Source organism: Moschus berezovskii, chromosome 14 (genome assembly GCF_049115385.1).
Source record: "Moschus berezovskii isolate FMDL1 chromosome 14, NW_MosBer_1.0, whole genome shotgun sequence".
NCBI classification, from domain to species: domain Eukaryota; kingdom Metazoa; phylum Chordata; class Mammalia; order Artiodactyla; family Moschidae; genus Moschus; species Moschus berezovskii.
Genome location: NC_142473.1, coordinates 35,723,526 through 35,740,879, shown reverse-complemented (window position 1 = coordinate 35,740,879; position 17,354 = coordinate 35,723,526). Strand labels below are relative to the sequence as shown.

At 47.9% G+C, this 17,354-nt stretch overlaps 1 protein-coding gene across 7 annotated transcripts in view; it reads right to left on the bottom strand.

Annotated features, from left to right (window-relative positions):
- GRIK4 (glutamate ionotropic receptor kainate type subunit 4) overlaps window positions 1-17,354 on the bottom strand; it is a 392,975-nt gene that overhangs the window by 84,344 nt on the left and 291,277 nt on the right. For all 7 annotated transcript variants that reach the window (XM_088843015.1, XM_088843018.1, XM_088843016.1 and 4 more), the window contains one exon: window positions 3,136-3,243. In XM_088843015.1, coding sequence (XP_088699141.1) covers window positions 3,136-3,243 — 108 coding nt within the window. The remainder of the gene's footprint in view (window positions 1-3,135; window positions 3,244-17,354) is intronic.

Below are 17,354 nucleotides of genomic sequence, written 5' to 3'. Positions count from 1 at the left end.
CTGGGGTTGCCCAGGTCCAGCTGAGTCAGGAGGCTGAATGCAGAGGGGCAGCTGGGAGCAGGACTTAGAAGGAGAGGTGGACTCGGAGACGGGCAGGAGGTGAGATGGCTGAGCATCACGGTGGAGACAGTTCTAGAAGCCAAGAGAGGAAAGTGCTGAAGTGCTGGTTTGCTGAGCTCAGGCTGAAAGGGGCCTCTGGGCTGGGGAAGATGGAGAACCAGGCAGACCAGAGGTCATGAGCAGAGGAAGCGCGAGAGCAGTTCTTGTGGGTGTGAAGCAGAAGAGGGGAAGGTAGGAGGTTCCGTGCCAGGGGGAGGGACCTCTGAGTTGAAGGTGATGTGATTCTGGTTCATGATCAAGTGCACTGTCCTGTCAATGAGACGCAGCCAGGCTCCCCACCTTCCACACACGCCATCTTTGGCTCAAGGGCTCTTCTCCGTCCTTCTGTTTAACCTAATGCAACACTGTCCTTGGGGTCCCATTTCCTCCTCTGTCGCCCACCCACATTTCAGGATTCCTTCTGTGTTCCCAGCTAGGGTCCCCCCACACACCCTCCATTTTCTAACACCTGCTGCCTCCCAGGCAGGCTGTACGTGGGCCTGGGACGTGGGCCTCCCCACCTGGCTCCAGTGTTCAGCACCTGCGGACTGTGCGGGTAAAATGTGCTGAAATGGCCTCAATGACAGAGCATCGCTGGGGAATTTGCATGTCTGGGTTGGAAGGCAACCTCCTAGGGTATCTTTAATGACCCCAAGAAGTTTCACAAAATTCTTCTCCCTGAGCACTCTTAAGTTAATTTAAAATTCACTGGCATATTTAGAGTGAATAAACAAACACAAGGCCAATGTTAGAGGGAGGAGTCACAGGCATTTTGGAAAGTGCCTGGGGGCTGAGTGCTGGCCTGGGACCCCGTCCTGGCAGGGGTGTTGGGAGAATGGAAGAAAGTGATGCAGGCAAAAAGCTTAACCCGGGTTCTGACACAAGGTAGGGTATTTGCTGCAGCTACTTCGGTGTATTCCTCTGGAGGAAGGCATGGCAACCCTCTCCAGTATTCTTGCCTGGAGAATCCCCATGTACAGAGGAGCCTGGCAGGCCATAGTCCATGGGATCACAAAGAGTTGGATATGACTCAGCGACTAAACAACAACAACAATTCTGTGTATTAGCTGGTGCTAACCAATAAATCACAAGTCCCAACTGCACCCTGTCAGGAGCAGGACACAACAGGACTATGTGCTGAGTTTTAAGGGATAAACCATTCAGGATGACCATTTGCCAAGGATCTCTTCCAAATGGTCACCAGGAACTGGGACACGTGCTTAAGGATGGGCAGCAGGGCACAGACCCAGGAAGTCCTTCGCGGAGAAGGTCCCAGCAATCTTGCTGCGTGCTGTGACCCTCAGCCAGGACTGTCGCTTAGTGTGGCGCCAGCTCAGCCAGGCATGCCCAGATCTCTAGGTGACACCATCACCCCCTCATCCTGCTGACGTTTTCACACTGCTTTGGATGAACTAAGGTTGAGCTGAGACGGGGTGGCAAAAACTCTGTGAGCTGGACTTGCCGCGCCATCCATTGCTGTGACTATTCCCTCTCACCCCCATCAGGTCTCTGCTCAGATCTGCCCTTCTCAGTGAGGCCAGCACCCCTTCCCCAGCTCTGTCTATACCCTAGCACCCAGAACTGAGCCAAGAACACAGGCGTGCCCCCCAAATACTCAGTGAATGAATGGAAGTAGTCAGTGACCCCTGTCTCGTACCACGTGAAGGGAAAACCCATGAGTTGCATTCAAGTCCCTAAGCATTGTGGACCCAACCTACTTTTCCAGCCTCAGGCCTTCCTTCTCTACCTATGCCCATGTCCTAGCAAGCTGCCCTTTCCTGCATTTCCTGAGAGACTGACAAGGCTCTCCTTCGTCCACTTCTACCTCCTTATTTCTCACTGTCTTTTGAGGCCCATTCTCAAGGTCCCTCTTCTTGGAAGGCTTTGCTGACCTCCCCAGTGGGATGGGACCTCTCCTTCCTTAAAACCCCGCAGGGCTATGCATGAGCCTATTTCCTGGCTTTTTTCCTGCTCTGCTCACAGTAGATCAGTTATTCCAGTCCAGGGCTCCTGGGCCCCTGGCGTTTATGAACATAGTGATGGAGGTCCCTGAACTCTTTTTCATTATCTTGAAAGTCTAATCTTTCAAAAGAAAGTCCTTTCCTTAACGGACACATTTCCAGACTTTGCACAGTTAGCAACGATAAGGCAGAACAGACTCACTAATAGTTGGGTCTGTTTGGAGCTGGAATTACATCAATGCAGCCACACTGGTTATCTCTTGCTGATAAGACGCTGGGCCAGACAGGGAAGTAGGCTTTTGATTAGTTAAAAGGAGGTGAAAGAAGGGGGAAAACTCATTATTACTTAAAATATGCAGTTGGTTTAATTGACAAATCTTTAAAAACATGATGTCGTTGGAGGTGGGGGGAGGGGAGAAATAAACGACTTTGGCCATGAATGCACTTGACTCGTGCCATCTCCTAAATTACAGCCTCTTTGAGGACAGAAACTGAGTCTTACTCATCTTCGTGTCCCCAGGAATGAACACAGTGCCTGACACACAGCGGGAAGGGCTGGGTAATCATCGAAGAGAATTGAATCAAATAAAAAAGGCAGATGGTCCCTTTCTCTGTAGATTGAGAACTTTCCTTTGATCGTTTAGAAATGAAGAAATCTCAGGCCATAAAAACCCACTGAGTTCAGGTGTCCACTGGCAGGGGTGCGATTTCTACACGCAGGCACCAAGCAAAGCAGGCTGCCGTGAAAGAGTTGGGGCCACCCTGGTGGACTTCTCCCACCTGTGTCTTAAGGTGTCCTGCCCTTGGCCGTGCACAGCTGCCCTGGTTGTTGGGGTGCCCCCGTTAGAGACATCCACAAACTGCCGTCTCGCCATCCCATCCCGCTTCCCCAGCTGCCTTGGAACTCATCAGATATCATTTCCATATGAAGCAGCAACTTGAGTTTAATTACACTGTCATAAATTGGCCTCGGCGCTGTGATTAGAGCTCCCATCTTCTGTTCCTGGGGAGGCTGCAAGAAGGAGGAGGCACCCCGGGGAGCAGCAGCTGGAAAGCCCTGGGGGCACCCGCTTACCAGGATGGTGGTGACGACCAGGGTGGTATTGAAGAGGCTGTCAGAGATGTTGGAGGCGTACAGGCGGCTGTCCATGCTGAGGCCGTCTGCCACGTGCCACTGGCCAATCTGAGGAGACCAAGGAGAGAGGCTGGGAAGGGTGGGGGGGAGGTGGAGGCTGGGGAGCTGGGGTGCTGAGGTCCCACGAGACTCCAGGGCTGGGGGAGTTGAGAGGCCAGTCCCCTGCCTCTGGCGGGGCTATGGTTAAGTCACAGAAGGAGACAGCCATGCAGAGCATGGAGCAGAGGGGCTCAACTGGGACAGGGTTACTAGGGTTGGGGGGTCAGGGGAGGGGAGGGAGACTGTGAAGGAAAGCAAGACTTAAGAGAGAGGTGGAGAAGAAAATGGGACAAGAAATCAGGAATGGAGGTGACCTAAATGGGAAGGAAATCCAAAAAAGAGGAGATATAGGCCCACACAGATACATACGGCTGGTTCACTTTGCTGTACAGCAGAAATGAACTCAATATTGTAAAGCAACTATACTCCTATAAAAACTAAAATCAGACACAAGAAATCAGGAATGGAATGCGGTTCAGGGACGTTCTCTCACCCAGAAGTGTGGGGAGCCGGGGGAATTGCATTAACTGGGGGCAGGACTGAGCGGCACAGCTCTTTCGCTCTACCCTGCCTTCAGGAAGCCTCATCATCTAAATAAGAACCAGCAAGGCTACCACGTGGCATTTACTCAAGCTCTTCAATAAATGCATGCTGAATGGTTCAATGGATGCATGAGCCATAAGAAGGAAGATCCAGGCTCTAGTTTTGGTGAAGTCACTTGCTGACTGTGAGAGCCTTGGCAGGTTACCTGAATCCCTCCCAGTCTCTATTTCCCCAGTGAACTGAAACAGGGGTGGCAATGTTTGCCCTGCCTTCCCAGAACAAATGGAAATCACGCATATGCCAGTTCGATATTACATTATTAAGCCAGACCCAGGACCTCAGATCTCAACTGCATCACCTCAGAACTGACTGAACTTCTCTGAACACATTTCCTCATCTGTAAAATGGGAATAATACAAACTTCATGAGGTCATTGTGAGAACAGATTTAAGATGAAACTCAATACCTGCTAGTTCCCTTCCTCTTCACTGTCTTGACTAGAGAGGGGGAAAAAAATCCATGACTTAGTTCCACCAGTTCCACTTAGTTCCACTTTCTAAGAAAGTCACCTAAATCGAAATTCAACATCATTGGGTTTTTAGAGAATTTGTTTGTTTTCCCAGTGGAACCCTTTTTATAACTACACATACGTGTGTGTGCTACCAGTATCTTTCTACTAGCTGGATCCCCTGGCAAACCATTTCTGTTGCTGGGTGTTGGAGGTGGGCAGCCAGGAGAGTCAGCTGGCAGCTGGCTAGAAACCCGATGAAATGCACACATCCGCCTTTGCCAGGCATCTCCAGGCACCGGCAGCAGCTTCCCTGGAAAATTCTCACAGGTTCCATGGATGCCACATGGCTCCACCCGCCAGAGCTGGGCTCTGGATTCCTCTTGTGGGAGCTCCTACCACAGTAAAGACTTGTCTCACCTTTGGCTCTGGACCCACCCCGAGAAGGCTGACAGTCACGGGGAGCAGGAACCATCTCTCTGACATCACGGTCTGGAGCTTAAAGAGGGGGAGGGCCAGGCTGGAAACCTCCAGTTCCAGCAAGAGCTCTGATACTCTCTACAAGTGTGCTTTTCATCTGTCAAAGGAGAGATGGGGGCATCCCTGGTGGTCCAGTGGTTAAGAATCTGCCTTGCAATATGGGGGACACCAGTTCGATCCCTGGTCCTAGAAGATCCCACATGTTGTGGGGCAACTAAGCCCTTGTGACATAACTACTGAGTCTACTATTGAGCCTGCAAGCTGTGACTACTGAGCCCATGTGCAGCAACTACTGAAGCCCCCGCACCAAGAGCCTGTCCTCTGCAGCAAGAGAAGCCCCACATTGGGAAGCCCACATGCCGTCATGAACAGTAGCCCCCGATCGCTGCAACTAGAGAAATTCCATTCGGAGCAACAAAGACCCAGCACAACCAGAAATAAATATACAAATAAACAAAAGAGAAAAAAATTTTTTTTTTTTTTAAAAAAAAGGAGCGATGACCAAAAACCCCTCTGCAAGCTTCAGCAAGGATGCCACTGGTGTCTCCACCTCTACAAAGGCAGATAGGTACCGCGCGAGCTCCTGATCATTTTAGTTTACAAGCAGTGTCTCCTGCATATCCACATGGGAAGCCTCGTCTAGATAAAGAAACTGAGGCCAAGATAAAAAAGCCCACCCGACAACTTTCCTGAGGTAACCTCACCATCAGCTGAGACACCCCTGTGCTCTTAGCCCCAGATCGCCTTGCCAAGGATGCCTTCGTGGCCTCCCGCCTGGTTCTTCCAGCGTCCTACTGCATGTTCTGTTACATGTCCGTCTCCCCCGCTAGTCTGTGGGGGAGGGGCTGACTGGTTCAGGCTCATACCCCAGTTTCCTGCTCAGGAACTGGTACTTAGAAGCAGAGGAAACCATCATCTCACACAGGCTGGGTGTTCCTGTTGGTGAGGCAAGAGCAGGAGACAGGTGAGCCTCCTCTGGCTCCCTGAAGTGCCCCCTGGAGGGATCAGCCGGGTCAGGGCACAGCCTGAGCCACCTGGACCCCGCCCCTCTCTCTGCTGGGGAGAGAGTTGGGGAAGATGAAGGATGAACCACAAGATTTTCAAGTGAAGGGGGAAAGGGAACAAGAGTTACCAGACACCTCTTGCGCTGAATGAGCTCTATCAGCTGTTTTAATTTTCCCAGCAACCTCGTGGAGTAGTGACAGTGTGTTCATTTTATTTACAAGGAAACTAGAGCGCAGAGGTTTAATGACCTGCCTAAGGTGGAGGCTCAGTGGTTAAGAACTTGCCAGCCAATGTAGGAGATGGGGGTTCGATCCCTGGGTCAGATGATCCCCTGAAGAAGGAAATGGCAAGGCACTCCAGTATTCTTGCCTGGAGAATCCCATGGACAGAGGAGCCTGGTGGGCTATAGTCCATGGGGTTTCAAAGAGTCAGACACAAGTTAGCGACTAAACAACAACAAAGTCACTTAGTTAGCAGGTGATGCATGATCTTGAACCCAGAGCTGTCTGACTCCTGAATCCAAGACCTTTCTCGTGTCCGCTGCTGTCTCTGGGGTGGGGATGCTAATGCCTCCTTTATGTAAGCAGCCTGGCCAACCTCAGCCATACAGCAAGAACCGGGGACACAGCTTTTTTCTCTCCTGGGTTTTTATATCCACAAAAGCAAGTGAAATGAGTCTGCTTCCCTATCTTCAAGATGGCTAGAACTGGCTCCTGGTGACCTCCTAGGATCAGAAGGGCCAGATTTGAACAGAAAGACCTAGAAAACAATTAGTCTGGATGTCAGCATCTGAATGTTTGGGACAGGACTGAACTTCTCAGAGTCCTGTCCCCTAAGGATACACTTCACACAGACAGGACCAGCAAGGCCTCACCCCTCCCCGACTAGTTTCGTACCCTCATTGTTCTCAGGAGACCCAGTTCTCACTAACCACCTGATATAGCCCCGGACTCCCTGTCTGACCCAAGCCACGAGATAGGTTCGCACAAAACCTAGGGATATAAATGACTTACCCAGAGCCAGATCTGACAGCCTGAGCCATGTCCCCTGCTACCCCCCAACTCTGGGGACATGGCAAGGAAATGTACTACCCCCAAGCTCCAGTCAGGAAATGAATCTCCCCCCCAACCCTCTCATTAGCCCCCAAGAAATTAATAAACTCATCAGATCCAACAAAGCAGCTTGGCAGCTACTACGCCGAACAATCTAATTGCAGAAAGGCAGTGGGAGGGAGCGCGAGAGGCAGAGGATACAGGCTAATTGCCCCACCCACTGGGCACCGTCCATGCCACACACATGCCAGGGGTGGGCAGGAGCTACAGCTCTCATCACTGACAATCTGCGGCTCTGCCTCCAGCCAAACTCCCTTGCTTCACCCTGCTGACACCTGCCCCAAACCTCCTGCAGGAACAGCTGCTTTGTAAGCCTCTTCCACATGTCCACATGTGCCAGCTTGATTATGCTGCAAATAATGTCTTTCTGGGGCTCTCTCTCTGCACTTTCTCTCTCCCACTTGCTCTGCTTTCCCACTAGCGACCCCAGGAGCTGCAAGGAAGGGAGGAGAGGGTATGGACTTGGATACCACCACTGCAAACCTATACAGCACCTTCAGGCAGGTAGGAAAATGACATCCCCCTGGGCCGATGTAGTCCAGGAGGCGCACAGCTGGGCATTCTGATTCAGCCTCCACTCACCACTGAGCATCCCACAGTCTGCACTATGCATGCAACAGCCCCAGTGTTAGAGGACCTGAGTTGAACTTGACTTCTCTGCTTCTGAGCTGTGTGACCCTGGGTGAGTTACTTAGTCCCTCTGAGCCTGTTTTCCTCATCTATAAAATGGGTGTTAAAATAGTAGTGATCACCTCCTAAGGGTTTGTAAGGAGATTAAAGGAGATAATACACTTGCAGAGTGCTAGGGAAGCATTCATTTAATTTGTAATGTCATCGTTTGAGACAGAAGGTGGGATCTCTTCTGTGCCCCACACTTTGCACAGTAGACTTTGGGTTACGAGATTAGACCAGGGTCTCCCTGGTGGCTCAGATGGTAAAGAATCTGCTTGCAATACAGGAGACCTGGGTTTGAGCCCTGGGTCAGGAATATCCCCTGGAGAAGGGCATGGCAGCTCACTCCAGTATTCAGAGGAGCCTGGAGAATACCATGCACAGAGGAGCCTGGCGGGCTGCAGGGGGCCTGGGTTCGATCCCTGGTCAGGAAACTAGATCCTGCATACTTCATAAATAAATAAAGGTCTTATTTGGCCATTTCATTGATGCAAACACTCCCACTGAGGCTGATTTCAAGCTACCAACATGTAATCATGGGACACTGAGTTGGGAAGAAAAGTGTATAACTGGGGAGAGGGGAGCTCTGGCTAGCTGGGCGGGCTGGTTCTAGGACATCACTGGTGGCACCAGACTCAGGTCCTGGGATGGGCGCCCATTTGTGTCTACGAATCTCACTGCCACTCTACTTATGAGTAAGGAAAGTGACCTCTGCATAAGGTAATAATTTATCTGAATCCCAAAGCTGAGACGTGGGAAAAAAACCAGGACTCAAAACAAGGCCAATGTGCTGCTTTATTGAGCTCATGATATTAAAAAAAAAAAAAAGTATATCCCTTCTCGCTACTGATTCTATGCTCTTTGAAGGAACTAGAAGTACTTCATCAAATATGAAAATTGATATCATATGGGATATCATGGGATATTATGGGATGTCCCAAAATATGATATGGGATGTGTCTGCAAGTGCACAGAAAGTATCATTTACCCAATTTCCCCAAAGGACAAAGAATCCATATAAATTAATACCAATCTTGCTCCTTTAAGCACTAAAATTTGGGGGGGTTAATTATTTATCTGAAAGTATTACCCAAAATTCTTTCCAAGGGAATTATATTAAGACTTTCTGCTGTCCTCTTAAACAGGGTGCATGTCTTACCTTAATGCAGTGTCATCCTTGTGAAGGCAATTATTACCCTGCTCTGTGATACAGCGCTGCTTATTGGTTTCTGAAATGTGGTGGCCTCTCACCCTCATTTTCTGTATTTTCAAAAGTTAATTTGTCTGCTTTTCATAGTATCTCTTTTCTCATGGTGAACTGTCATTTCTGACTGCTATCAGGATAGCTGTCTCGAAGAGGCTCTGTCCTTCCAGCAGCTGTGTTTAAGATCCCTGGCTGAGCAACCAAGGGACCAAGCTTGAAAGAACTGCTGTATGAAAAGCAGAGATAAGGTCTGATGGGGCCTAGGGCCTTTAGTGAACAGACTCTGTGACACTGATAAGGGCAACCCACAGCCCCTCAGAGAGGCGACTGCCATACACTTGAATGAGTGTCAGAGACCTGCTTTTGGTCTGCTGCATGACCCCGGGTCAGCATAAGCAAGCTGGTCACTCCCTCAGCTAGGCATCATGGGAAATGCTTGTCCAGGATCCCTGACCCCAGGTGTCCCCTGATGCTTTCTGAAAGCGCTGGAGGTGGTGGAGTCTGGAGATCAGCATTAGCATCCAGCACCGTGACCACAGGGCAAGTCACTTAATTTCTCCAAGTCTCATACTTCCCACCTTCCATCCTCATCCAAGCTCCCAATGAACTTGGCTGGGACTGGGAACCTCCAAGGCCTCTGTTTGTTCTGTTAGACACTTTTCAGCAGCCAGTCATCTCTACAAAGCCTCAACTATGGTCACACTGGCCTCTGCTGAGACCCTTCAACTCTTAAGGATAAAGAGCAGGGTCCTTAATACTAAGCCCTCCACACCCACCGGGCCCTACAAGGCCTGGCCTCTGCCCACCCTCCACGTTTGTCTCATATCCTCTTTTCCGGCCTTATCTGTGCTCCAGGCAAACCTTCCAGTTCAAGTGCAATAAGCTTCTCCCTGTCAGGGTTTCTGTGCCTGCCATTCCCTCTCTGGGACTCTCCATGCTGCCCGACCCCCTGCCCGCAGCCCCATTTCGGCTAGTTCAGGGGTTGGCAGACCACAGACTGTGAGCCGAATTCGGCTCACTGCCTGTTTCAGAAAATAACGTTTTATTGGAACACAGTCACACCCGTTCATTGATGTACCGTCTGTGACGACATTCATCTACAACAGTAAAGCTGTAAAGTCTAAATTTTTACCCTCTGGGGCTGTTTCCAAGAGAAGTTTTTCAAACTTTGATCTAGTTTATCTGTTAACCCCTCAGGCCTCAATTTAGAAATCACTACCTCTAGGAAGGCTTTCTTTTAACTCCCAAAGTCAAACTTCTCCCAGAACCACATTCTTTTCCTTTAGAGCATCTGTCTCAGGCTGTCATTATACATTCACTAATGAGCCCATCATTCACTGCCTGTCTTTCTCTCTGGTCCGCTCTAAGTCCTGCCCAGAGAAGCCATACGCCTCCAGCTCCCAAGCCCTCCTGCTCCCTCCCAACTTGAATCACTAGAGGCTGTCATTTTGCTGCTTTGTTCTCTCCCCAATAGGTAAAAAGGGATTCATTTTTAAAGCCCTGCAGGGTTTCCTCACAACTGTGCCTGCCTCCATGAGTATGCACACGGCTCTGTAACATTTAATATTTCGTGTGCGTTTAGAAGATTGTTCTTTGCACTCAGGATCCAGTTTCTAGACAGGCTGACACAGCTCCAAGGCCGGGCAAGTTCTTCTGCTCCACAGTCAAGAGTTTGCAAACACTTACTGATCACCTTTGCACACCGGGCACTCAGCCACGTGATTTAATTACACAGATTCCCTTGATCCTGCATAACAACTCTGTTAGCATTCCCATCTGAGAAATGTAAGCACTTCAGACAAGTGTTTGTTGAAAGAATGAATGCATGAAATAAATGAATTCATCTGGCTGAATGAATGAATGAAAGTGAGACTCAGAGACATCAAACTTGCTGAGGATCACAGTTAACATGGGATGAAACTGGAATTAAAACTTGGGTTCTATTTACTGCTCCACCATCTGGTTGGGTTAGGACAGAGGCAGGCTACCCTGACCTTAAGTCCTGGGCCTTCTCACACACCTCTTTCATCACCGTGAACTCATTCTTCAGAGATTACAGCCCTGAAGGGATTCTGTGCAAGAATCCACAAGAGTGATCTTGACCAAGGTACAGGGTAGTTTCTTCAGGACTGAGCATAGGTGGTCACAAGGGGAGGGCACCAGAAGACCCGCATTTTTTTAACTCCTCTGCCATGCATAAGCTGTGTGACCGTGAGCAAGTCACTTAACCTCTCTGAATCTTCCTTAGCTGCAAAATGGAAATAAATGAATTGGCCTACCCATAGTACAGCAATACTGTTCCCAGTCAACTGAGCTGTGTGTGTCATGGCTTTTGTGTATGCTCAGTCAGTCAAGTTCGATTCTTTGCAACCCCATGGACTGTAGCCTACCAGACTCCTCTGTACATGGAATTTTCCAAGCAAGGATACCGGAGTGGGTTGCCATTTCTTACTGCAGGGGATTCTCTGGATCCAAGGATCAAACCCTCGTCTTTCTCCTGCATTGGCAGATGGATTCTTTGCCACTGCGCCATCTGGAAAGCCATGATGGCTTTTGATGAGTGATAATAAGCCATGGGAACTTAATAGCACTACAGTCTATCTGGAAGAAATGCAGCTGACCAGAAGTCAAGTTCTGCCCTGTCATGTGCTATGTGGCCCTGGGAAGTCAATTTTGCTACCTATAAGATAAGGCCCTTCTCCTCTTACTGGGATGATATAAGGCAATCACAAAAGTTTAAAGCCCTATCCAAACATAAGCTCTTTCTTCCAGATCCTTGTTTTCTAGGGCCATCCAAGGTTGGATGTCATAACACATGATTCACTTTTTTAGCCTCAGCTTCAGGGTTCAAAGTTGAAGCTTTCACTAGGAAGAATATATACAATAATGTATTAGTGTCTCCTTGAGTACAGAGAACTAATTTCAACATACAGGCAGGAAAAGTGACGGTCTGATGTGAACCACCAGGGGAGGAATTGAGACTAAGTTATAGTTTGGAGTGTCTATAGTGTAGGTCTGGGCCTTGATACGTGACCAGTTAAAAGATTTGTAATGGAAGCCTCCATGGTGAACCCCTGGCATGAAGAAGTAAAATCTTTACCGAATTTAAATCCAGTATCTCCAGTCATAAAACTTCAGTTCACATAGGAGACTGGATCAGAGGTCCCTTGCCTGAGCAGGGTGATCTGGGGAACAAAGGAAGTTATTGATGTTGGCTGACGATCTCGTTCTCCCAGCCAAAATATTCTTCTAGCACAAAATATGTGCTTACATGCAAAATACTGTAAAAACCCAGGATCAAAGGACAACAGTGGCAAATAGCAAAGGTAAGAGATCAAAAACAATCCTGAGGAAAGATGGAAAGACTTCACATCAGATGAGCTCTTTCTGGGCTGATGAAGCCTTCAGCTGAGTTGGTCTAAGGCAGTGTTTTGTTCCACTGTGGCTGCTACCCATTAGTAGGTTAGGAAATCAATTTAGTGGGTCAAGACCTGCATTTTAAAAATGAAATATATATCTAGAACAGAGCAGAGTGCATCCCACACAGCATGGGCAACTACTGTTTCATAAGATTTAGCTTCAATTATGTGGGGGTGGGTGTTAATGTATGTCCTGGATTTACAACCAAAATGCAAATGATGCTCAAAAAGGACAAGAGGGCCCGGCACAGGGGGTTCAGACACTTTGCCTGTTCACTGCTCTATAGTCAGCCCCTAGCAGAGTACCTGGAACACAACTGATACTCAACAAAACACATTTCTGGCAATAATGAACTCCCATCTCAGTCACTTTCAGCTGCAGGACTATGACAAGTATGCAAGCTGATCCTTTTGAGCATGTTGTTGTTTAGTCACTAAGTCGTGTCCGCCTCTTTTGCAACCCCATGGACTGCAGCCAGGATCCTCTGTCCATGAGATTTCCTAGGCAAGACTACTGGAGTGGGTTGCCATTTCCTTCTCCAAGGGATCTTCCCAACCCAGGGGTTGAACCTGCATCTCCTGCTTTGGCAGGTGTGTTCTTTGCCACTGAGTCATCAGGGAAGCCCTTGGAGCACGTGCTGAATGCCACATATGGGACTAAATGCTTTACATTTGTTATTTAATCTTCCCAACTACACTATGACGAAGGTACTACTATCATCCCATTTTACAGATTAGAAAACAGAAATTCAAAGAGGTTAGATTTCTTGTCCAAAGTTCCATAGTTCATGCAGATTTAAACCCAGGCAGGTCCACTCTGCTGCACTGCCCCCAAGATATTAATTTTCCTGGGCTGTGGATGTGTAGTTAAACATTTGGAAAACCTTTTCCTTGCTATTCCTTATTGATTGGTATTTGTTGTAAAGTTTTCCTGGCTGAGAGTCCACATTCCTGGAGTCAGCCTTTGCTTTTCCTTGCCTTTGGTTCTGACTTACATATTTATGAGAGGATATTTAAATAAAGCTTGAGGAAGGGGACAGACGGGTTCATGGAAAAAGTATAGCATCAGGAGTTCTGGCTTCCTGACATGGCTCTGCCATCAACTGGCTCTGATCTCTGAATCCCACATGTGACCACTAGTTCTGGGAGCCCTTGTTTGGGCTCACCAGAGCCCCCTTCCTCTGTGGATGCCCAGCCATCCATAGCCTTCTGCCTGAATGTCACCCCCTTGGGCAGGGCCTTCCCAACCTCTCATTCACCATCACAGACACTCAGGTATGAAGCTCTGAACTTCTCCTTTAGAGCACTCATTGTATAATTATTTAGATAATTATTTATTTTGTATAATTATTTAGGTAATTATTTGTTTCAAGTCTATTTCTTGCACTACAAAAGCCATTCTATGACTAATGGGACTCTATTTTATTCCTCACATATCCCCAATGCCCAGCGTGGAATCAGCACTTAGTAAATATTTGACAATTGCATTAATAAATTCCTCTTTGGAGCTCCAGCTCCCAGAACAGCGCCTGGGTGCTCAATAAATGTGTGTCAAATTGAATTATGAACTTTCTTTCAGCAAGTCCCTTCTTTTTAGTCTTTAGTCATCTTACTTATAAAAGAAGGCTCTAGTCTAGCTCCTTCCAGCTCAAACATGAATTCCTGAAAGTTCCAGGTAGGTGTATAATGCAGCATAATTTTTCAAAGGGCTTTGGGGGAATGCCAGGAAGAGACAGTCCTGAGAGGTACAACACAAAGAGGCCTGGAAAGGTGATTGTAGAAGAGAACTGGAACCCTGGCTGTCCAGGTATGAAAATAAAGCAGGTGGTCACCTATGAGGAGGATGTCAGGAAGGCTGCTCTCCCACCTGCCAGGAATCGGCTCTCTCTGAGCCCTGCGGCTCATGCCTGGCATCCTTTCATTAGAGAGCATGGTCTGAGAGCTGGTCAACATGGAAATAAGTATCAAAATGTTAACACACTATTATTCAATTCAACAGCTATTTATTGAGCCAGTCAGCTGCACACACTACTTACTTACACCTCAAATATTGCATATTGTTCCCGACACCACCCTTTTAGTGGAGCATAGACTAATCCCAGGGACGGCGGAGCCTGGTCGGCTGCTGTCTATGGGGTCGCACAGAGTCGGACATGACTGAAGCGACTTAGCAGCAGCAGCAGCAGCAGACTAACTGGAGTGTGTTCCAAGCACACATCTTCCCTCTTGGCCGAACTTATTACAGTTGGTTCTCATTATTCATGGTAGTTTTGTTCTAACGTTGCCACAAACACTGAATTAGGGAGACTGAACCATTTCTCCTAAGGAAAAAACAGGGTTATGTTCCTATGAGTTTCCAGTCACATTTTGATCAACCAATTAACACATAACCTCGATTTATGTGTGTTTCTGCTGATAGGTATTTTATTTAATACATACTGTTGATTCATTAACATTGACTGAAATCACATTCTAGAAGGAACAAGTAAAGGCAGTCATGGGAAGGATGGATGAGATGTGTGGACCCAAGAAATGGAATTAAGGACAAAAGGGAGAGGCTTCAGAAAAAAAAAAAGATTTCTACCCAAAAGATGGAGAAACTTTCTAATGGTGACACCTTTCTAAGATGGAATATGCTGTCTCTATGGGTAGTGAGTTCCTTGAATGCACTGGAGGATTCAAGCACAGACTCTGTTTTATGAGAACACATTTGCAAGAATCCAAGCATTTGACTAGCACACTGGTCTAGAGGGTCTTATTAATCCTTTTGGCCTCAAGAGTGTGGGATCTCGATCCCATTTCTACATCAGGGGAGTCAGGAGCAAGGACGGGGTATCAGGGGACAGATGAGGTCCTTGGATGTTGGGGGAAAATAGGAGAACGGGAGTATCGGGTAATGAACGCAGAAAGACAGAGTCACTGTAGGAAAACTTCAGCCATTCACGAGCTTGCTCCTTTCTGGTCTTCTCTCCTGGCTGAACTCATGTTCGGTTCTCATAATTCATGGTATTTGTGTTCTATAACATTACCACAAACACTGAATTAGGGATACAGAACCATTTCTCCTAAGGGAAAAACAGGGCTAGGGTCCTATGAGCCTCTGGTCACAAGATTTCCAACAACCAATTAACACATAATCTCGATGTATGTGTGTTTCTGCTGGTAGACACCTTACTTAATACATACTGCTGATTCATTAACATTGAACAACAGCACTAAATGTCATGCCTGAACAATGTTGTTCTAATGCCTGTATTTTCTCTGTAAGGTGCATTGCAGCTTTCTTGCACTTAGGAACACTAGACAGCACTTTGGCAGTAAGTGCAGGGGTCATTTTAAATAGCAAAATCACCAAGAAAAAGCACAAAAAGGTGAAAGATGTGACACAGTAGAGACTATGAAAAAAAAAAATCCTTGTTTATAGTATGAGCCCAAAGAAGAAGGCAGAGCATTGCCGTGTTGGACCCCTGCTGGGAATATGCCAGGTGACCCACTCAAATTTCTCCCTGCCACACACACATCTGTGAAAGCACCATGAGCACTACATTGGGGTTGTTGCTTTTGTCCGACTCTTTGCGACCCATGGACTGTAGCCTGCCAGGCTCCACTGTCCATGGGATTTCCCAGGCAAGAATACTGGAGTAGGATGCCATTTCCTTTTCCAGGGGATCTTCCTGACCCAGAGATCAAACCCTCATCTCCTGCATTGGCAGGCAGATTCTTTACCACTGAGCCACCTGGGAAAGATTGCATTGGGGTTACAAATATATTTTAGTGAATAGACAGATTTGCAAATATGGAATCTGCAAAAAATGAGGATCAACTGTATTCATCTGCACTCGAATGTTTGGCTCTTGGAAAGATGTGACCGAACTTCCATCCCGAATCCCCAATCTCTGGAAAATGAAGTAGAATTGGGCCTAGCCCTCAACACTCATCCTGCCAAAGAGAACAAATCGACAGTGGCTCTTTCCAGGGACTCTGGTGACCAATAAGTACTCACTAGGGCAAGAATAGAGATGGGTTCATCCCACTTGGCTCTGGCTAAGGTCCTCTCCTCAGCAATGCTCTTAAGGAATCTAAAAGACTCTTCAACTAGCTTAGGGTTTCAGAAGATAAATTTCCCTGAGTAGGGCAGTGAGAATGCTCATATTATTTTTCTCTTTGGACGGAAATACTAATTTTGATGACTTCTTTTACCTACATCTCAACTCCCTCTTTTTCTTTATATGGTCAAAAATCTCACAGACATTCTTCTAAACATTTTGGAAGCTCATCAAACTAGCATGTCAGTATACATTCAGTCATGTCTGACTCTTTGAGACCCCATGGACTGTAGCCCCTCAGGCTCCTCTGTCCACGGGATTTCCCAGGCAAGAATACTGGAATGGATTGCCATTTTCTTCTCCAGGGGATCCTCCTGACCTAGGGAGTGTACCCGAGTCTCCTGCGTCTCTTGCTTTGCAGATGGATTCTTTACTGCTTGAGCCATCAGGGAAGCCCAATCAAACCAGCATGGGGTGAGTGCAAGACAGCGATGGTAAACATGAAGACAGCTTCACAGCCCTCTTTCGCCTCCCAAAGATGGAAGGTATTTCAAATTAGCTGCTGAGGAGAGAATTTATCAGAGAGCTCAGGCATGCTTTAGATTTTTCATTTTACAAGAAAATTACTGCCCACGAACACAACACAGTCAGGGCATGGAGAGTGCCTGGCTTCATCTGTTAACTCACCGGGTAGAGAGGTTTCTCAGGGAAGCTGTTGTACTAATAACACACAGCTTTGAGCTCTGAGCGGCAGATGCCAATTGAACTAATGGTTCTAATGAAGCATCTGGGCTGAAGGAAGCTGATCATGTCCCATCCTCCAGGAGTCAGGGGAATGCTGAGAAGGCAAGAGGGCAGAGGAAGCTTTCAAGGATGGACCGAGGACGGTCCGTTGCTGCTCCTAGGCAGACGCAGACTGTGGGTGGGAGATGGCGTGCAGCTGGGCTTCACAGAGCTCCAGGAAGACGGGGAGCTTTCAGGTGGGGGAGGGCAGTGCTGTCAGCAGCTCTTGTCTGGACAGGCTCCAGGCATCCTGGGGATTCTCCCAGGAGTAGAGCCGTGACATCCGGTTTTCGTTTTCACACCCACTCGAAAACTGCAGAGTGGAACTGCTCATACCATCGCGTGAGG